This window comes from Corella eumyota, chromosome 5, assembly GCF_963082875.1.
Source record: "Corella eumyota chromosome 5, kaCorEumy4.1, whole genome shotgun sequence".
In the NCBI taxonomy this organism is placed as follows: Eukaryota; Metazoa; Chordata; class Ascidiacea; order Phlebobranchia; family Corellidae; genus Corella; species Corella eumyota.
In genome coordinates this window covers 9164157-9184424 of record NC_137494.1, presented here as the reverse complement: position 1 = coordinate 9184424, position 20268 = coordinate 9164157, and the positions used below count along the sequence as shown (strand labels likewise).

General features: G+C 29.9%; 5 protein-coding genes across 6 annotated transcripts; 4 read left to right on the top strand and 1 right to left on the bottom strand.

Moving 5' to 3' along the window:
• The first annotated feature begins 315 nt into the window (after window positions 1–315).
• On the top strand, window positions 316–2943 carry LOC145753749 (ribosome biogenesis protein BRX1 homolog). Its single transcript, XM_082570189.1, has 2 exons — window positions 316–411; window positions 1490–2943. The coding sequence occupies exon 2, from the start codon at window positions 1531–1533 to the stop codon at window positions 2443–2445; it is 915 nt and encodes a 304-aa protein (XP_082426315.1). The 5' UTR covers window positions 316–411; window positions 1490–1530; the 3' UTR covers window positions 2446–2943.
• LOC145753750 (E3 ubiquitin-protein ligase RBX1) lies at window positions 2878–3922 on the bottom strand. Its single transcript, XM_082570190.1, has 3 exons — window positions 3768–3922; window positions 3455–3661; window positions 2878–3013 (listed from the first exon to the last, which is right to left on the bottom strand). The coding sequence occupies exons 1-3, from the start codon at window positions 3822–3824 to the stop codon at window positions 2963–2965; spliced, it is 315 nt and encodes a 104-aa protein (XP_082426316.1). The 5' UTR covers window positions 3825–3922; the 3' UTR covers window positions 2878–2962.
• Window positions 3923–4990: 1068 nt separating this feature from the next.
• Window positions 4991–8709, top strand: LOC145752810 (large ribosomal subunit protein mL65-like). Of its 2 annotated transcripts, XM_082569154.1 has the most exons (11): window positions 4991–5129; window positions 5199–5441; window positions 5678–5838; window positions 5990–6256; window positions 6335–6547; window positions 6737–6875; window positions 7024–7159; window positions 7291–7462; window positions 7895–8035; window positions 8105–8271; window positions 8423–8709. In XM_082569154.1, exons 2-11 carry the CDS (start codon window positions 5222–5224, stop codon window positions 8565–8567), a joined length of 1761 nt encoding a protein of 586 aa, XP_082425280.1. In that variant the 5' UTR covers window positions 4991–5129; window positions 5199–5221; the 3' UTR covers window positions 8568–8709. The 2 variants fall into 2 exon arrangements, with proteins under 2 accessions (XP_082425280.1, XP_082425279.1); XM_082569153.1 differs by lacking the exon at window positions 4991–5129 and having other exon boundaries at window positions 5173–5441.
• Window positions 8710–9345: 636 nt separating this feature from the next.
• Window positions 9346–14991, top strand: LOC145752209 (lipase maturation factor 2-like). Its single transcript, XM_082568441.1, has 17 exons — window positions 9346–9577; window positions 9711–9878; window positions 10138–10232; window positions 10653–10768; window positions 11496–11608; window positions 12072–12097; window positions 12256–12408; window positions 12496–12631; window positions 12706–12840; window positions 12998–13103; window positions 13168–13252; window positions 13446–13634; window positions 13756–13810; window positions 14037–14150; window positions 14232–14452; window positions 14554–14668; window positions 14761–14991. The coding sequence occupies exons 1-17, from the start codon at window positions 9484–9486 to the stop codon at window positions 14805–14807; spliced, it is 1968 nt and encodes a 655-aa protein (XP_082424567.1). The 5' UTR covers window positions 9346–9483; the 3' UTR covers window positions 14808–14991.
• Window positions 14992–16193: 1202 nt separating this feature from the next.
• LOC145752566 (mitochondrial import inner membrane translocase subunit TIM44-like) lies at window positions 16194–19555 on the top strand. The gene is made up of 8 exons (XM_082568870.1): window positions 16194–16386; window positions 16755–17012; window positions 17369–17546; window positions 17760–17903; window positions 18346–18438; window positions 18517–18692; window positions 19005–19205; window positions 19401–19555. Exons 1-8 carry the CDS (start codon window positions 16273–16275, stop codon window positions 19518–19520), a joined length of 1284 nt encoding a protein of 427 aa, XP_082424996.1. The 5' UTR covers window positions 16194–16272; the 3' UTR covers window positions 19521–19555.
• Window positions 19556–20268: the final 713 nt, after the last annotated feature.

Sequence of the window (20268 nt, the reverse complement as noted above, 5' to 3'; positions counted from 1 at the left end):
ATTTATTCTAAACTGCATTTATATCGTAATATTATTTTCTAATAAAATATACTACCTAAAACATTTTTGTATAAACTATTTTTTTAACTCAAAAAAAATTGTAACACATTATTAAAATTGTATTGTCGATATAAAAATCTAGTGAGCTCTAATTTTCCTTATTGCAGCGAAAAAGCATGTGCTTATGTATGTTCTAACTCTATTCTACACCACTCTTGCTAATAAGCAAATATGGCTAACAAGCAGCTATTATTATCTACGCTACTTGTTTTAAAGTTTATAACTTAAATTGCGTAAACTAACAATGTCATTGTTACGTTATTGTTTGTTTCTAAATTATGAGTATTGGCCGTGTTTAAATTTCGTTATATCTGTATGGCGGAAAATCACTTAAAACCGAACACCGAACAGGTAAATGGTATTTAAAATTTAACACGCGATTATTAACAAATATTGTTTTTATTTTTTCAATCATAAATAAAAGATACATAACTGGTAGCGTGGTGTAGTAGTACACTTGCTACACTACACAGTCTGACAGTTACATAGGATCGTTCCCAACTGGCCAACTGCTCTCTTGTCTGCTTAGTGTCAGTGTGTCCTGCTAAGTGCTAGTGCTGTAGCGCCCTTGGAAAAGACGCTGTAATCGGTATGAACTTCTGCTGAGTCAGCACTTAACCAGCATTGTAATATTGGGCAATTATATTTTAGGATATCCCAAACTGCCAAAGGCAACTCAAGACTGGGTTGAGGTAACTGATGTTACTCTATATTTTGGCCATAAAGTCGACCTTCCCACATCGAGGATAAAGATATATATATAAAAAAAATAATAAGAAGAATTGCAATTGATAATAATAACTTATATTTGTAATTTCCTTATAACATGCAGGCATAGGGTTTCCATAAGAAGATATATATAAATATTATAAATACCTAAAATTTAAAGAAGTATATACATGCTTAACAGTACCTATTAAAACATACTGGTTAAATAAACGTATAGATCATGTTCATTCGATTAGGTAGGAGTTACTTAAAGTGGTTCTTTTGTTCCATACAAAATATACATCTAAGATATTACCGATACGTTTGATATAATTTGGTACATTTCATGTAATTTGATATATAAAATCCATTTATTCCAGTGTATTTTAAAGGTGCTATATGTTGAATGAAAATTAATAATTGTCAAACTTTTTAATGATTTATGTTAAAACTGCTATATTAAAATTTGTATCTGTGGTAGAAAGCTTTGGCCATAGAAACAAATCCGTTATTCAGAGGGTTTATTAAGTTTTGCCCGTTTTACATAGCATAATATGTTTTAGTTTATTTTCATAGTGGTTGTCCTATTGTTTTACCATAGTAAAACAATTAAAATGGTTTTTGTTTAGGAGCCTAGGTTATAATAATATAGCTTTAGTTTAAACCTAATTCAAATGTCAAATAACTAAGTTAATATTAATTTTTACATTATAATGTTTAGTACTAAAACAGTTGTGAAATAGGATTTATTAACTTGTGATCATGGCTCAGAAGCGTAAACAAAATAGAACCCAAAGTAGATTGGCAAAGCTTCGTAAATTAAACAAAGGGGAAGAAGTTGTTAATCGGGAAGAAATAACTAATGAAGTTAATGATATGCCATCCTTGTCTCGGGGAAGGTGGAAAAATAAGCAAAGGGTACTTGCCTTTACCTCTAGAGGGATAACTTACAAAGGAAGACATCTCGTTAAAGATTTACTTAAGATTATGCCCCACACAAAAACCGATGTTAAGATGGACCGCAAAAGCCAGCTTCTAATAGTAAATGAAATCTGTGAAATGAAAAACTGCAATAAATGTTTGTTTGTCGTTGGTAAAAAAGGAAGAGATGTGTACATGTGGTTTAGTAATGTACCGCACGGACCTTCGGCATTGTTTTATGTGGAAAACTTAAACATAATGGATGAGTTGAAATTCACAGGAAACTGTTTAAAATCATCAAGACCTATTTTGTCATTTGATAAGAAATTTGATGAACAACCCCATACCCGCTTGTTAAAGGAGCTATTTACCCAAGTATTTGGAACACCCCAGTACCACCCTAAAAGTCAGCCGTTTGTTGATCATGTTTTAAATTTTAGTATTATGGATGGAAAAATCTGGTTTCGAAATTACCAAATTGTGGAAGAGAATGGTAGTTTAGTAGAAATAGGCCCTAGGTTTACTATGACTCTTGCAAGAATTCTTTCTGGAAGTTTTGGGGGTCCAGTGTTGTATATTAACCCTGATTATCAATCGCCAAATCTTGTTCGACATCTACAAAATAAAAGTCAATCCACGAAGTATATATCCAAGCAAGCAGCTATCATAGGCAAGCGATCAAGGAAATCTAATCATACTTTTGCACGAGATGAAACTGATGCTGTTTTTGACACAAGTACTGGTGAAAAAGAATAGTTTTAGGTTTTAACCAATGCATTTTTAAACCTGTGTCTGCAAAAAAACTTATAATCTTCGATGACTAAACCACAATAGCATTTACATATAATACATGTCGTTCAAACCTTTCTTCTTTTTGATTGGGAAATAAAATGTAATTCAAATAAATTTTAAATTTTCAAACTGTGTTTCATACTGAGTTAAATATGAAACTCCTATTAAATTTGATTTAATCAGTTTATTTGATTAACCTTTCTTATATATAACTATAATCTTTATTTTTTAACGAAATCAAGGGAATAAATCTAATTTGCTTATAGTTAAATTTATTTGAAAAAAACAAATAATTTTTTTAAATCCGTTTTTAATTTTAACTGCGGGACAACAATGGGCCATAAAGGAATAAAAATCGCTAAGAATAAAACATACAAAATAGAACAAGACTTTCACTTGCAATTGAACTACAAAGCCGCTTTATGTTTATTGTAAATTTTTTAAATATAAATGTAAGGTAAAAATCTTTAACATTTTTTGTTCATCGACCATATTTCTGGAATTCCCACTCACGGTTGTCAAGGGGGCAAACCTAAAAAAAAATTTAAATTGGTAAGTGCGATTTAAAAAGGATGTTTTTATGCTAAAGTTCACTAATATTGGTTTTATTTTAAAGAAAACAAACCCTGTCCAATATAGTTTGCATGGATTAAACTCTAACATCTACCCTCTTCCATTCAGAATACACTTAATCAATTTGATTTTTGCGATTAATTTAGTAACTACAATCGATCCTGTACATTTATAGGTAGCAAGTCAATTAATTTAAGGCTGTATATTAGAGAAAAACAATTGTATAAAAAAGTAAAGTGGCGCGTTAGTCTTGCAAATACAATCCTGAAAGAGGTTCTTTGAAATTGAATATATACCTATAAAATATACTTGATCAAACCCAACCATTCAGAATTCATTTAATTTATGTAATTTATTTCTTGGTACTCCTTGTCGTAAAAATCTGTAAAAAAATAATTACCTGTCTGGTTTTAAGCCATCTTGAAATGCAATGAAAATGAAAAGCATGATTACAAACTCCCCAAGCAACTGTGCACTCATCAGATGTGGCAGATGCCTGGTTAGCTTGACATTCAATACACAAATCCATTATATGGTTTCGACAGATAGCACAATTATCCACCACGATATCCCATGCCCACAAAGCAACTGCATTCCACTTTTTAACCTAAAAGTTCAATATTTTTAATGTTAGTGCCTTTGAAAGAATTCAGTAACACTTGGGTTTAAACCTAAATATTTATTCGTGTCAATTTAATAAAAAAAAATTATACTTCAAATCTTTTTTTTGTTGTTCCTCCAGTTGATGTTGTCGGTTGATCGATTTCCATAATTTTATTTATATTATTTTCTTTTACTAGAATCTGAAAATAAATAAAGGATAAAAAAATCTTGGTGCGTACGTTTTGTACGTTGTACGTTTTAAATTTTACAATAGCCAAAACGTTTCAGCAATAGCAGTAAGGCTAATTGTTATAACCGATATGTACACCATCTGACCATGGCTATTTCTTGAATGCGCCTAACATGCTTCTATTTTAAAAAATATATCAAACTATTCTTTTATTTACTGTCAGAAAGATGAAGGTTGTTAAACACAAGGTGTCGCTTATAAAGAAATAAATGGGAAAAGAAAATGAGGGAACAAAAAACAAAGAAGTAAAAAATATTAGAATTGAAAAAAACGAAAAATGAAGCTGCCGGAGATAAAATAAGCCAAAAATTAAAGAACGAATAATAAAAGTATATAATCAGATAATAACCTTAGCGAAAAGCCGAATTTGTAATAGTCCGTTTGGGTTGCCTGAAAATGAGGGAATGAAAATTGAAGGAACGGAAAATAAAGGAACCGGAAAATGAAGGAACGGAAAATGAAGAAACCGGAGAATGAAGGAACGGAAAATGAAGGGACCGGAAAAAAGAAAAGGGCGGAATCTTAAAAAGATAGTTCGGTCGCAGAGTTTCTTTTTTAATTATGTTGGAATTTTTCCAACTTGCACGAGGATACCATTATTTTAAAAATTGGTCAATTAGATTTTGAGATATCGGGATTTAAAGGTTAATATTGTAAATAGGGAAAGTCCCAACGCTCACGAGTCACGTGACGCCTGACGTCATCGTCGTAAGATCATATGCTGGCAGACATAGGAAAAAGTCAATATTATTTGAGAAATAAACGGGCATTTTATAGAAGAGGGTTAGGGTATGCTGGAGTAATAATAATTAACTCATTATCACTCATCAGTTCTCGAATAAATTATAGTAATCCTAAATAAAAAGTCGACGCTATTTCCGCGTTTTAGAATTTAAGATTCTGCCCTGTCCTTTTTTGCTTTTTTTTATTTTCTGGTTCCTTTATTTTCCGTTTCCTTCATTTTCCGTTCCTTCATTTTCCGGCCCCTTCATTTTCCGTCCCTTCATTTTCCGGTTCCTTTATTTTTCGTTCCTTCATTTTCCGTTCCTTCATTTTCCGTTCCTTTATTTTCCGTTCCTTCATTTTTCGTTTCTTCATTTTCCGTTCCTTCATTTTTCGTTCCTTTAATTTCCATTCCTTCATATTCAGGCGACCCTTTTAATGCACAAGTAAACGAGAGATTCTGATAAAAATAAGAGAGTTGTACGAAAAACAGAAAAAGGTTTATTCACGTGTGGTATATTCGTAAAATTCAAGTTGTTAAAAAAACGAAAATAATTTTTGATTGCAGAAATCTGGATTTAAAAAAGTGATATGGCCCAATCTCTTAGGGTGTGCTTGCAATGTAAATTGTGCGTAACATGGAACTATACACAATCTCGGTGTATTACAGTTACTTCTTGTACACTAATGCCTATCAAAAGAAAGCCCGTTCCATATTTTCCCACAAGTAAACAAAGGTATGCTCAATTCGAAATGAAAAAACGTCGATTTCCTGAGCTTGTTCAAAGCCAACACTTAAGAAAGCCTTGGGGTAGTTAATTCTTATTTTATTCAATATTAATTAATGTTGATCATAACAATCTATTTTAATAAAATGTATATATTGTCTGGTTGTAAAAAATTAACCAGACAACTATAGAATAATAATTTGTTTATTAGATTAATTTTTATGAATTTTGCTTGTTTATCTTTCTGAATTAAACCTAACCTTAAGATTAATTTTGCATAATTTTATCCATATACACAAATATTTTTTTATATTCCAAGATTATCCTGTAAAACCAGATCAAAGTGCGTCATGGAAGCACAGAAGATGGTTCGATGATTTTGTGTATAAATGGGTTGATACAGCTCCTTATATTGACACATATGAGGGTTTTCATATTAACTTTAAAAAAAGTAGAAAGCGAGTTTTTGAAGCAGAAACTGTAAATATAATTTTAACTATGTTTTTAAATAATATAGTGCTGTTAACTGTTTACCAAATATTTTTCATGCAAGTTTTGGTTTAAAAATTAAATATTTTTAATTAGATCCATGTTTAATCTTTCACTTAAAATGTTTTTTTTTTATTTTTAGAGACGCGAGTTTTTTAAACTCTTGTTGGATTACTATTTATTCAAAAAATATATTGTTGACTCTTTAAATTCAAACTTTCCCTCAATAAATGTATCTTATTTACAACAATACCTTACCAATACCAAATATGTACATGGCGTTCCATACAGTATAAAGAATTCAGAAATTGACGAAGATCATTTTGTTAAGCTTAAAGATTTTGTTAACAATTTGTTAATGCATCGCTTTACTTCCAAGGAATATGCTAATATTGAAGATGATTCGAAAGTATGTGTTATATTTTAATATAATTCTTTGCCTAAACTTAAACACTTTGAGTTTTGTTTAAACTTTATTTTTTGACAGAGGATGCATTTAATCAACGAACATTTTTTATCAACTTTATTCAATTTTTTAATTGTCACGTTATCAAGTGAAAACAAATTACTGCAAGACTGTGAGGTGCAGTACAAAGCGGAAAGTTCAATGTTTTGGTTGCGAGGTCGAGGGTTTTTAAAATGGACGATTCCTGATGATAACCCAGTGGCATATCAAAATCACAACACCGCATTAATACAGGTTATTTTTTTAACTTGTTTTTCTGTTGAAATTGTATTGCATTTAAAATCGTTTTTTAAGTTTATTGGTTAAAACAATTGCTTTAAATTGTTGTTAATAATGTAATCTAGCTTTCCCAAAAATTTAAAATGTCTTTACTTTAAGCATTTAGTATTTAATGAAAGCATTCGATTTAAATTTTATTCTTAGATTAGAACAAAGGAAAAATTGGGTGTTTTTTCTCCCTGGTTTAGCAATTTTTCAACTTCAGGTGACATTCCCACGGTTAAGACCACCCCACATATATATGACAGGCCTTTGAAATACTATAGAAATACGATATCTACAGGTGTGTAACCTAAAAAATACCACAGTTAGTTCTTATAGAAATTTTAAATTTCAGTATCACCTATTTAAAGTTAAATAAAATCCACTTGAGTAGTAAAGCCTTTTATTAGAAAGAACTATGGTTGTTTAACTTTAAATTATATATTTAGGTTTCAGAATATTTGCCGGTGATGTATTAGAAAATTACCAATATTCAATGGAAGAAGATAGGTTGCAAGATCTTCCACCTCCTATTCACAACAAAAACAAACATGGACATACCCAAGTTTTTTTACTTCCTGAAGGGTAAAAAATGTTCGTTTTTCAATGCAAAAAAAACCTTGAAGTTAAATTAGGAAATAAGGTGTCTTGTAAATACCTACTGAGCTAGTTTACTTTAAGGTATAAATCTTTATATTTTAATTAACTTTTTTAAGATACTCTCGGGAAAATTATAAAGCTAATTTGGAACGTGATGACATAACTGAGGAAATTGAGGAACATCTAAAAGGTCATGGCATCATGAGTGGTTGGACATGGACTGCTGCACAAGCTCATTATGATGGACACTGGATGGACAATGATGTTACAAATCCATGGTGTTCTCAGGTTAGTTTGAATGGTTATTTAAAGGAAATGACCAATTAAAAAAAAGACACGCTTTTGTCACGCTTTTGTCTTTTTTTTATATATTTTTATCCTTGATGTGAAAAGGTTGACTTCATGACCTAAACATAGAGTAACATCAGTTACCTCGACCCAGTGTGAAGTTGCCATTGGCAGTTTGGAATATTATAGAATTTATTTGCGTGACAATTCTGTTGTTGATTAAGTGCTGGCTCAGAAGGAATTTATACCATTTATAGTGCCTTTCTCTAGGGCGCTACAGTATAAAAGCAGTGGGATTGAACTCGCAACACCATGTGGTAAAGCAGGTGTTATAAATGCACAGTTTTATTTATTTGAAATGTGTTTAAAGTTTTTTAAAACAATATGTGACTTTGACTATTAACTTATGTTATACACATTTAATTTTTTTAGAGCATAGTCACAGATGGACAGTGGTTTTCGTTTTACTTTTACCAATTAAACACAGTTGCAATAGATCCCGATAACATGGAGGGAATTGATGGACCCAAAAATGAACGTCGAAATTTGTGTTACGGGACTCAAAGTGTTAAAGTAAAAACCAATACAAATTTTTAATTGGAACAAAAATTTTTTTCAAGATTTTTTGTAATGTTGTTTTAGCTTTTTGATGAAGTCACACCAGATGGAGCTGTAGGTCTAAACGAAGAAGTTCTCAGAACTTTAGTTAAAATTATTCAGAATGGAAAAAATGAAAATACCATGGTGGATACAGAAGCAGTAAATTCCTATGACGAAAGTTTGCCCATTCAAAAATATGATCTTGAAAAGTAAAAATATATTTTTATTATTTGTAGTGTTTAATACAAAAAGTTGAATACAAAAAAAAATACGTAACCCAACTTTAACATGACTTTTATTTATAATGCAGTATGTGTTTATTATCAAAAAATGTTTGAAGTAATCATGGTATTTTTGTAGTCCCGAATTGGAATCACAAATCCCCTTGCATAAAATTCAAGCTAAAGAAAGAGAGGCTCAAGAACTTGCAAAGCTAGAGAAAGAAAATGAAGAAAAGAAATCCATGTTTTCTAAACTGGCTAAACGTGTTTGGAATAAATTGTGAACAAATTCTGTTGTTTAAAAAACACATGTTTGGTTGTTGTCTTATTATTAGGTTGTTGTTATCTTAAACGCTTTAAAACAAATACTTGGAAATACCATAAAATTTATTCGCCCATGTTACAAAAAAAATTTTGAAAAATACATTTTACTGGAAAGAAGAACAACGTTTTAGAAATGGAAAGGCATTTTTCAGAAAATGAGTACGGAAGGGTGTTAATAGAAAATTTATTACTGTTGATAAAATAATGTTTTCAGGCATAAGTTATAGTTTTTGGTCAAATGTCTATTCGGTAAAATAAATGTCGGTGATATAACATGTATCCCTAAAATATGAACTTTATAATAATGATCTGATTCTAACAAATTTAAAAAGAAAAATTATAAAGAACCACTTCGAATTTTATTGTTAAGGGCAAGCAACATGTAAAAAGGACACATTTTAAAATAACGGTTTAAAAATAAAATAATAAAAAAATCATTACAAAAATTGTCGAGTTTTAAAAAAATAAAAAAGTTTTTACCGGCATTTACGCTTCAGTAATTACAAATTGTGACGTTTTCAAAAAACAATTCTAAGGAAGTAAATCAAAACAACTTTCCACGTGTGCAAACGTTTTCAACTAGAAAAAAGATGTAAAAAAATAAATTACGATATTTGAAAATGTTATCAATTCCGTATGCCAGGCGCATAGTGATGTTAGGCAAAAGTAACACCGTCATTTACAACATGGCAAATTGAACTTGGATGCATTCTGCTCTGCTTCGGCAGTTGCATTTTCCGCCCCGACCTTAAGTTGTATAGCCCAAAAAACATTTAAAGTGTTTTGTGTTTTTATGAAATTATGGTATTGTTTAAAAATTTTAACCCAAATTTTTATTTGTTTATATTAAAACTTTATTTTAGATAGTTAGAGAGTATGGATAAAACAGCAAAAACTCGTGATGTATTTTTGTTTTGTTTATCTTTAATTTACTTATCTGCATTTACATCAATATTTACTCAAATACCAGGTATTACTACAATAATTAAGAATTTATTTGAAAAAACACATATTTATAAAACATTTATGTATATACCTAATACAAATAAATGCTTCTATCCTATACACATCTTGTAAACTATTCATTGTATATTTTTTACTAGGTTTGTATGGAAGAAATGGCATTTTACCAGTATATTCGAAGCTTAAAACTATTAAAGAAAATAACCCAAACTTAAAAAGCGCTGAAATGCTTTTTATGCACACTCCTTCCTTAGTTTGGTTTACACAAATTGAACCAAGTTTAACTTTGGAAATAATAAGTTTGCTTGGTAATTATAAAGCAATTTTAATTTTTAAATACCAAATATTAAAAAATATTTATTGTATTTTTTTAACTATATCGTTTGCCGACACCTTTATTTTAAAATAAGTTGAATATATATTTATAAAAAAAACTTTAAGAAAATGGTCATTACGTAAGACTCGGGTTTGATTCTTACTGCATGTTTTATTATTCTTAAGTTAAAAGCAAAAAGTCTTAAGTAGAGTGTTTAAACAAATTTTTTTTTTAAGTTTTTGTTTTTGTAGGAGTTGTTTTGTCTTTACTTTGCACAATTTTTCAAAAAATGAGAACACTACCTATGTTTTTGTTTATGTGGTTATTCTACCTTTCCATATGCAAGGTAAAAGATATTAATTTTAATATTAAAATCTTTTTGTAGTATATTTAGTAAATGTAAATTGTTTTTGCATAAATAATAGATTAAATAGTTTACAACCCTCAAACAAACTTTTTAACTTAACAGTTCCTACCAATAATTTTATTGTTTTTACATATATATCTAACCTAATCCTAAATTTATTATTATGTATCCAATGGTGGATTATTATTATTTTACAATCGCAATAATTAATAACTTTACTGTTCTTTTTTCCTTTATGTTTCTGTTTTTCTGTTTGTTGCTCCTCTTCCTAAATTTTTTGGAGGAACGTAAACTTTTGATAAAATATTTCTTGTTTAATATTTTTTTTGTTGTTTATTTTTTTTATTTAAAAAAAAATACGTTATGAATTTTAAAACAAATATTTTTTACTGTTACCAGGTCGGAGAAACGTTCATGTGGTTTCAGTGGGATATTTTGCTTTTAGAAGTGGGTTTTATTTCTATATTTGTTGCCCCTCTAGCCAACCATTTCAGTGATCAATATACAGGAATTCTGTAAGTGTTGTATACATTTTTCGGTTCACGTTAACTGTCCGTACCCAGACAAAACTGATTAATACTACGTACCTTCCAAATTTACTCGTAGCTTGTGCGTAACTCTCCTACGCAACGCCTTTTTCGTTTTGTGTGGTTCTCTCGTTGTTTTATCATCTGAGTCTTCAAATATATACCCTTACCCCAACCCTATCTAAGTTTGTTGTGTTTTATCATCCGAGTCTTCAAATATATATACCCTTACCCTAACCCTATCTAAGTTTGTTGTTAAAAAACATTGTACCTTTACAATGTGCGGACGTGTCTGCTAATTAACAACACACTTTGTTGGGGGCCTGTCTGCTAATTATCAACAAACTTAGATAGGTGTTCAGTAAAGTCGCAAACTTTAAACAATAGGCTACATTGCGAGAGAGCTATCTCGTAAATATTATGTGACTCCTAAATTCACTGGTTTTGAGAACGTAACTTTTTTGTCGAGTTACGGACAGTTACTGTGAACCGATTTTTTTATAAACAAACTTTTGTTTGATTTTTTGAGATAACAAAAAAAATTGTCTGAATTAATTTTTAAATATATATATTAAATAACATTTTACTATTAATTAAAAGATTAGGTGAATCAAAATTTAAATTTAAAAAGGTGGTTTTGGCTAATTTTAATTCGTGTTTTTAAACTTTCTATTTCTTAGCTCCACTATTAAAATTATATAAATCCTATTGTTAGCATCCACAAGCAGCTCGCATTCTGGCTTGTTAAGTGGTTGTTGTTTCGACTTATGTTTGCATCTGGTGTTGTTAAGCTGACAAGCAAGTGTCCCACATGGTGGAAATTAACTGGTAAGTGTTTGTTCAGTAATAAGTGTACAACATGCAGAGTCATGTAATGGTTAAAACACTTGGCTTCACAACATAAGGCCAAAAGTTTAATCCTGACCGCTTTCTTGCTGTAGCACCCTTGCATAAGGTAATATAAACAGTGCAGTCTTCTGTTAAGCCAAATACCAATTGGCAGCTTAACTATCAGTTAACATTCTAAATAATAATTTAAACTGCCTAAGGATACTTGTGACTGATCTAAATAACAAATGTAACCCCATGATTGTAAAATTGCCCTACTAACATTGACAATAAAGACGTGTAGAAAAATCTGTAAAACCTAGCCTATTTACTCAAAAGATAGTATATTACAATAAGCTTTACACCTAAAAAAATATTACATGAGTTAAGAGATTATAAGTTTGTATATTTTTATAACAGATCTATAAAATATTTTTTTTAATGATTTTTTTTTGTATTTTAGCACTTAACTACCATTATGAATCCCAGGTAAATATTTTGTATATATTTTTTTCTTTGTGTTTTTTATCATTTTAATGGTAATTTTATGATTGGTTGCAACTAATTAAAAAACTATATCCATCTCAATATGTACAACCAATTTCTATTTTTCACAAATTGATTTTAGTTTTTTTTGTTATCTGCAGTGCTTGCCAACTCCTTTAGCTTGGTGGGCACACCAACTGCCCGATTCTATTCAACAACTCTCTGTAATTTTAACATATGTTATTGAAATAGTGTTACCCTTTCTGTTTTTCTGTCCACTACGACATATAAGATTCATGTCTGGATATCTACAGGTTACTAAAGTATTATAATTTTTGTTATATTCTGTAATTGTAGAGACTATGTCTTTGTTACTTACTAATATTTTCTTCCAAATTTAGGTCATATTCATGCTTCTAATTTCTCTTACGGGAAATTACAATTTCTTTAACATTTTAACTGCAGTGCTATGTTTATCTTTGGTCGATGATGAACACTTGGTATATCTTTTAAAACTATTTTCCATTAGATCCAGAGGTAAGAAGTCTAACACTATAATTTTGATTTAACTTTTAATTTTTTTTGTATCTTACCCTTTAATGTTTGATTAGTTCTGGTGGTAACGGAGGTGAAACTCAAAACAACAACATCATTATTTGTGAAATTTTTAAATCTTACTGTCCTTAGTGGAGTTGTTTATATTTGCTGTCAACTTTGTTCTTATAGAAAGAACAACTTTAAATTAAGTAAGTTTATTAATTACACACATTTCAAACACAACCTTATGTGTTTTAACTTTTAAATATTATTTATTAATATTAAAAAGCAAAAAAAAAAATTAATAATCTTTAAGTCAATGAAATTAGAATACACTAGAACATTTATTTTTTTGTATTTACTTAGATTTTACTGATATTGACCTAGACGACTTTTTGGTAAAAGTTATGCCTTGGATTTTTATTATTGCTGTATTGTCATTTTGCCTACAAATACTGGTAATTTTTTTAAGGTAAGTGCCATCAGTTTTGATTAATATATATTTATACAAATAACTTTATAATATTTTCTTACAGTGCACTAAAACGAAACTTTTTGGGGAATATAGTGAAGCTGGTCATGATTTTGATACCATGTACATGTATTTTCACAATAAGCATGGTAAGTTATATTATTTTTTATATTTAAAATATTTATTTTTATTGTTTAGTCTTAGGTATGTTGATCATGTAGAAGCAGGTACGTTTTTCAGTAAAAGTTTTTACCCATTTATTGGCACTTTCTTGGTTTTTGCGTATTTTATTTTTAATACATATAACTGGGTAAAACTTAATTATCTAAAAAAAATGTTCAGGTTCCATTTTCAAGGGGTTTAGAGACTCAGTCTTATAATAGCCTGCCATCTGTTGCACACAAGTGGTATGCAAACAGTCAAATGTTTGAGATTTCTCACTCTTACGGGTTGTTCCGAAGAATGACAGGGGTTGGGGGTCGACCAGAGGTTATCCTTGAAGGGGCAAATACACCAACTGGTGTGTGGAAGGTGGGTTTGCTTATTAGAAAATAAATAACTACATTTCATAACTAAAACTATATTTATCAGCTTCTAAAATGATTTCCAATCAATATTTAGTAACATATTTTTCTATGCATATTGCTTTTAGGAAATAGATTTTGTATATAAACCTGGAAATACAACTGGATATCTTCCATGGAATGGTAATTTAATATTGCTTGTATTATTAATTATTGTATTAAAATAAATAATACCAAAGTGCCATTATTTGGTTATTTGAGCAATTGTAAGAGTGCATTTATTTTTAAGCATTCATATTGATAGTGTTGCAGTGATCAAGTAGCTTAAAAAGCAAAAAACATTTAAACCAAATGGTAACTAAATTAACAAATGGAAACTGTGTTTATGTTTTTTAATTTACATTTTTAGTTCCACATCAGCCAAGACTGGATTGGCAAATGTGGTTTGCTGCTCTTGGTAGTTACCAACATAGTACTTGGATATTAAGTTTTGTGCATCGCATTTTAATTGGTTCAACAGAAGGTGAAAATTCTAACTTTTTATCTTTGCGGTGTATTTATTATATAGTATAGCTGTTAAAGCTTTATTATTTTAATTATTCAGTTATAAATCTGCTTGACCATTCAAAGTTTCCCTTTAAAAAACATCCACCTAAGTACATGCGAGCTAAATTGTATCATTATCACTACACCAAGATATCATCTAATGGAGGTGTACCTAAAAACGTTTGGAGAAGAGAGTTTAAAAGTGAATATTTGCCTGCTGTTGATAAAGATGATACTGGATTTCAGGAATTTTTAAAATTTCACAAAATTCTGCCAGTTGTAAGTTCTAGTTTATGTTTTGAAGTTTATTGGGTTGTGGTTAAATTATGCTTTTTTAAATTTGGAGAAAGTTTTTACTGTTAGGTTAAATTCCTTTTTAGAGGCAAAGTCGGAAAGCGCAAGAAAATGATAAAATTAACAATTCTTTGAAACCAATACGTTTTTTTGCTTCAACAGTACAGCCTCACATTCTTATTTGGTCACTTCTTATCGCAGGTTTGTTTTGTAAATGTTAGAAAACAGGACTTATTTTATAAAGCTTAACACTTAAATTTTTATCCTTTTTAAATTTTTTTTTTAAATTTTAGTTCTATGCATCGAGGTTATAAAAAACTGGATTGTTCCTGATGTGTAAAAAAATCTATTTCCAATCATGTATTAAAATTTAAGCAAAATTATAAAATGCCAATTGTAATATACTAATTTTTTATATCAGCATTGGCAAATTTATCATGTAAAAAGTGTTATAGTATTTTGCGCTCGATGTTTAACCAATTTTTGTATTGAGTTATATTGTTGTTTTAGTTATCAATGTTTAGTTGGTACGGGAAAAATAAAATTCTATTGTTATTTAAAAAAATTCATCATATAGTATTTTTCTTGACAAAATATTTCGTTATGGGCTTCTTAGATAACATCAGAGAGACATTTCTGCACTGATTAATCTGTACAGGCATTGCAATTTAGAAGTTTAAATATGTCTTAAAACCAGAAATTAAACCTTGCCAAACCAGAAATTAAACCTTAACCCTAGAAAACCAACTAAATAACACGTTTTTGATTGGTGGTTAAGAAATTTAAAATCGTTTTGTTACAAGAAACAAAACGTAGTTACTTCGCTTTATTGTTATGCGTCCGTAAAACAGCTCCAGCACGTTTTTCAGTTATAAACAATTTATTTAAATTTTAATCAGGGTCGATCAGCATGCTAAAATGACACTTTTTTGTGTAGTGCTTTGAGTAATATTAAGGCCGGCAGCGTGGCGTAGTGGTAAGAACACTTGCTACACCACACACGAGGACGTGGGTTCAATCCCCATTGCTTTCATGCTGTAGCGTCCTTGGGTAAAGCGCTATAAAAGTATGAACATCTGCTAAGCCAGCAACTAATTAGTAGTATAATTATCGGTCAAATAATCAAGGTTTTAACCAAATGGAAAATAGCCCGAAAACCCAAATTTAAAAAAATACCTAATCCGTTTTAAAGGCTATCCGTTTCATCTTCAGTGGCACCGCTTGTCCGCTGCTCTGTTCCCTACAATTGCGCATCCGCTTATTAGCATTGCGCAAACACCTTTAGCATTGCACCATGCTTCTTATGTATTAATTTGTTTGTAGTAAGTATGTTTTTTAAACTGTTTTTGGAATAAAATTAGTCTCAATCTAAATAAAAGTTTAAGGATTGTGTTAATATATAGTGTGTTGTAGTGTTTATCATGCTGACATACACTGTCTGACTGTGCTTTTGGCAGTGACTTACAGTTACAAGTCTGTTACGGGTCAGCCGGTTCGGTTAGATCACCCAAATTTACTACATAAGGTCGAGGGTTTAAAACCCACTACTTCGATGCTTGAACGCCTTAGAGAAAGTCGCTATTATTGGTGTTAGTTTCTCATGTGACCATACTCAATTGGTTAACTAAATTATCAGGCCAAATACCTGATTCTGCTAATAATTTTCCAAACTTTTGTAAAAAATATGTTTAAATATATCTTAACAAATTTGTTTTAAACAGGCTGGTGTACAAACTGTAATAAGAATTAATTTATATAAATCAACAGTTTTAGTTTTTAAAAAAAAAGTTTTTTATTTAAACATTATGTTATCAAGAATTGTAGCTACTACAACATTAAGAAGATGCACAAATGCCTGCTTAAAAGAAAGTTTAAATCAAAATAATGTGTTAGATGTACGATTGACAAACACATTTTTAGTAAGTTATATATATTATTTTAAATTAAATTTACCTGGGAAGCTTTAAATTTTAAATGAGTTCATCATTGAGGAGGGGTTATAGCTATTTCATTTAGATATTATGCTTAGTTGTTTAGTCTTGGCTGTTTAGTAAAAGGGTCTAGGTTGTTGGGCCGAGGTAGTCTAGATTTTAATTTTTTTATGGTATATATAATATATATTCAATGCATACAACTTATTTAAAATGTCACTTATTCTAAACCTTAAAAATAAAAGCTATTTTTTTTACTCAATTACCCCCTTCAATTGTTTACTTTATTAACTGAATATTTATTTTGGTTTGTCCCTATAAATTTATATATTTGTTTATAAATAAAAAATTTTTAGATTTCAACTTCACATCGAAATTATTCACGCGGAAAAGGTTTTCTTGGAAATTTGGTTGAAAGTTTAAAGCAAGAATATAATCAAGACACGGAATTAAAAGAAAACATTAAAAAATTTCGAAAAGAAGCCCAGGAACTGGAGGATTCAGATGCTTTAAAAAGTGCCCGAAAAAAGTTTCAAAAAATTGAAAAGGAAACCACTGAAAATACTGAAGCTGTACAACAAGCATTTGGAAAAGTCAAGTCAAAGATTTCTGAGGTAATATTCTTTTTTAACTGTATTATACATAAAATTGGCATTTTTTTGTTTATTAAATTAAGTCTGTTGGTTTTTGGTTCTGTGTTCTGCACTTAATTTGTCAAACAAAAAACTCACAACAATAACATACCGCAATACATACCACACATTACATTTTTTTCATTATTTTAAAACACTTAAAATTGTAAAAATATATACTTATATATATTGTATACTAAGTTTCTTCATATACAAATATAAAAATTCAAGGTTTTACAATCCATAAAAATCTCAATTACTATTATATATATTTTAATAATGATAATCTTGTTTAAAGTGCCTTGTAATACGAACAAATAATTTAAAACTTTTTGCAGAAAGCTGAGGAATTAGGAAAAACTGACATTGGAAAAGCTGCTGGTCGATTTTCAGAAGGAATTTCTGATGCAGCAAAACAAGCTGCAGACAGTGAAGCTTTTCAAAAAGTTCAAGCCGGTCTAAGCAACATTGCACAGGGAACAGGGGTAGCACCATCAAGTCTATACAGGGCACCTAGTATGTAATTTATGTTAAAATTGTATAGTAAACTGATCTTATGCTTTTTTTTATTATAAGACAAAGTTATAAATAAACTAACAATTTATTTAGTAAACTATTTGGATAAATATTTTTTTCAAAAAGTGTTGTATTTTTAATTAATTATTTTCAAAATCCTATTAGTTATTAGTTATTAAAAAAACTTGAAAAAAGATTAAAACTTTATTACAGCTGTTGTTCGTATGAGAAAAGAACAAACAATGGACCCAGAAAAGGAAATTGAAGCAAATACAGATGCAACAAACATTGTAATGCACAAAGACTCTGTGTGGAACCAACAGTGGGAATCTTTCAAAAATAGCAAAGTTGGGGAAAGTAAGTACTGAGCTTTGTTCATTTATATTTTTATACAGTTTGTTTTTCTGGGTTAGTATTGTTTATCTTTTTTCAAAATGAAATAATTTTGTTAAAGTTACTGCTGACATGTTCAAATGGTAAGAACACTTGGCTTCACAAAGTAATGCCATTGGTTTGATTCCCATTGCCTTATTTTCATAGCACCTTTGAGTAAGACATAATAAACCGAACCAACTTCTGTTGAGTCCCAAACAAAACGCCAGGATGTTTATTTGGTAATTGGCCTAATATTTTCTAAAACTACCAAAGGCAACTCAAGACTGGGTCTGAGTAAAAAATGTTACTCTATGTTAAGCCCTAAATTTAACCTTTTCAAGTCAAGGATAAATATATACTAATAAACAATTTAGTTTAATGTACTTTTTTGATAAAATCTAAAGAATATTTTTAATTTTTTTAGGAATATCAGAAATTAAAATGCAGTATGATGAAAGTGATAATATTTTAATAAGAAGTTCCCGATTTTTTACAGATAAAATAACAAATATAGCAGGTACAATCTATTATAATGCTAGGCTTATTATATTAACTTGTATAAGAGACAATTTAATCATATTAATATATGATTTAGGAGGGATGTTTGGTGGGACAGAAATTTCAAAAGTGATGACCGAAATTTCTCGTATTGAGCCAAATTTTTCAGCAGTTAATTTTATAGAATTTTGTCGATATGACGTAATACCAAACTTATTAGAAGCAATTTCACAAGGGAAGGATGAAGTTGTTAAAGATTGGTGTAGCGAAGCAGTAAGAAAATTATTTTTTTTATATTTAGAAGTTAAAAGATGATTATTTTTTGTTGTCCTTGATGTGGGAAGGATGACTTGACAGTCTAAACAGAAAGTGAATTTTTTGTATTATATTCTATCCCTGATGTGGGAAGGTCAACTTCATGACATAAGGTGCTTTAAAGTAGTAAGAATCGAACCCAGGACCTTATGTTGTAAAACCAAGCATTCTTACCACTACACCACATTGTTGTTTACAACCTTAATATTATTTTTTTCTGTTGCCGAAAAAAATCTTAATATTCACTCAGTATCATATATTTATTCACAGCCCTATAACCAGTTAATATTTCCTGTAAAACAAGCCAAACAAATCGGTTGCAATTATGAACTTAAAACTGTTGATGTCGACCATGTCGATATTGCTGGTGCAACTAAAGTTGACCAGGGACCAGTTTTGGTAATAAGTTTTCAAACTCAACAGATTATGGTTGTAAGAAACAAAAAAGGAGATGTTGTAGAAGGAAGTGAGGTAGGTTTAACAATGAATTTTTTTTATGATTTCTATGTAGTTTATTTTTATGGAAATAGTTTGTCACCAAAACTAATTTTTTTTTAAGTTTTTTTTTGCAAAAGCAATTTTTTCAATGTAGTTTTTTGTTTTTTAATAAAAGTTTAAAGAAAAATCAAATTAAACTTTGTTTTAACAAGATTATTTAAAATTCAGGACCAAGTGATGAGAGTGTACCACGTGTGGGCGCTATGTCGTGACGTTGAAGAAATGTCGCCACGCTCCGCCTGGAAAATTATTGATCAATCAATGTCAGCTACGCCAATGTTGCTGTAAAAAGTTTTTTCAATAAAACGTCAATTTTTTTTAAGAAACGCTATTAAATTCAATTTGTGATAATCAAGTTATGATATTAAGGAAGTATTGAAAGTTTATGGCAAGTTTACAAAGCATTTCATTACAGTACAAAGCGTTATTGTTTAGTGTTGCTTACATACCAGCAGCGTGGTGTAGTGGTAAGAACTCTTGCTACACCACACATGAGGTCGTGGGTTCAATCCCCACTGATCTCATGCTGTAGCGCCCTTGAGTAAGTCGCTATAAACGGTATAAACTCCTGCTGAGCCAGCACTTAATCAGTAGCCTAATGGCAATTATAATCTATAAAATCCCAAACTGCAACAGGCAACTCGAGACTGGGTCGGAGTAACTTATGTTACTCTATGTTTAAGTCGCGCATTTCGACTTTCCCACATCGAGGATAAAGATATATACAAAAAAAAGTGAGTAATTTTAATGGAATCGCATTTAAATGTGAAAATGTAAGTATACAAAGAAGAAAGTCTGATGGCGTGCTGTATCGGTCATGGCCTAGGACTACAAGCCGAAAGGTTTTTGGTTCGATATCTTAAACACGCTACATTATCACATCACCCTTACAATAAAAAAGCCACCTGAAAACGAAAATTCAATATATATTTTTGTACTTAAATATTGTTTAGTTTATATGTAACATATTATATCTATAATTGGGACTGTACAGTAGAAGGAAGTTTTGGCAAAAAGTTGGAGGTTCGTATAATAT

Bases quoted from the DNA above. Each gene is read 5' to 3' on its own strand.
- LOC145752209 (XM_082568441.1), top strand. From the start codon at position 9,484: ATGGATAAAACAGCAAAAACTCGTGATGTATTTTTGTTTTGTTTATCT. The intron at 9,879-10,137 runs GTAATTATAAAG...TTGTTTTTGTAG, and splicing joins GGAAATAATAAGTTTGCTTG to GAGTTGTTTTGTCTTTACTT. The intron at 12,409-12,495 runs GTTACTAAAGTA...TTCCAAATTTAG, and splicing joins TCATGTCTGGATATCTACAG to GTCATATTCATGCTTCTAAT.
- LOC145753749 (XM_082570189.1), top strand. From the start codon at position 1,531: ATGGCTCAGAAGCGTAAACAAAATAGAACCCAAAGTAGATTGGCAAAG.
- LOC145752566 (XM_082568870.1), top strand. From the start codon at position 16,273: ATGTTATCAAGAATTGTAGCTACTACAACATTAAGAAGATGCACAAAT. The intron at 17,013-17,368 runs GTAATATTCTTT...AACTTTTTGCAG, and splicing joins TCAAGTCAAAGATTTCTGAG to AAAGCTGAGGAATTAGGAAA. The intron at 17,904-18,345 runs GTAAGTACTGAG...TAATTTTTTTAG, and splicing joins AAATAGCAAAGTTGGGGAAA to GAATATCAGAAATTAAAATG.
- LOC145752810 (XM_082569154.1), top strand. From the start codon at position 5,222: ATGGCCCAATCTCTTAGGGTGTGCTTGCAATGTAAATTGTGCGTAACA. The intron at 7,463-7,894 runs GTTAGTTTGAAT...TAATTTTTTTAG, and splicing joins CAAATCCATGGTGTTCTCAG to AGCATAGTCACAGATGGACA. The intron at 8,036-8,104 runs GTAAAAACCAAT...ATGTTGTTTTAG, and splicing joins ACGGGACTCAAAGTGTTAAA to CTTTTTGATGAAGTCACACC.
- LOC145753750 (XM_082570190.1), bottom strand. From the start codon at position 3,824: ATGGAAATCGATCAACCGACAACATCAACTGGAGGAACAACAAAAAAA. The intron at 3,662-3,767 runs GTATAATTTTTT...TTGAACTTTTAG, and splicing joins CAACAAAAAAAAGATTTGAA to GTTAAAAAGTGGAATGCAGT. The intron at 3,014-3,454 runs GTAATTATTTTT...ATTTTTTTTTAG, and splicing joins GATGGCTTAAAACCAGACAG to GTTTGCCCCCTTGACAACCG.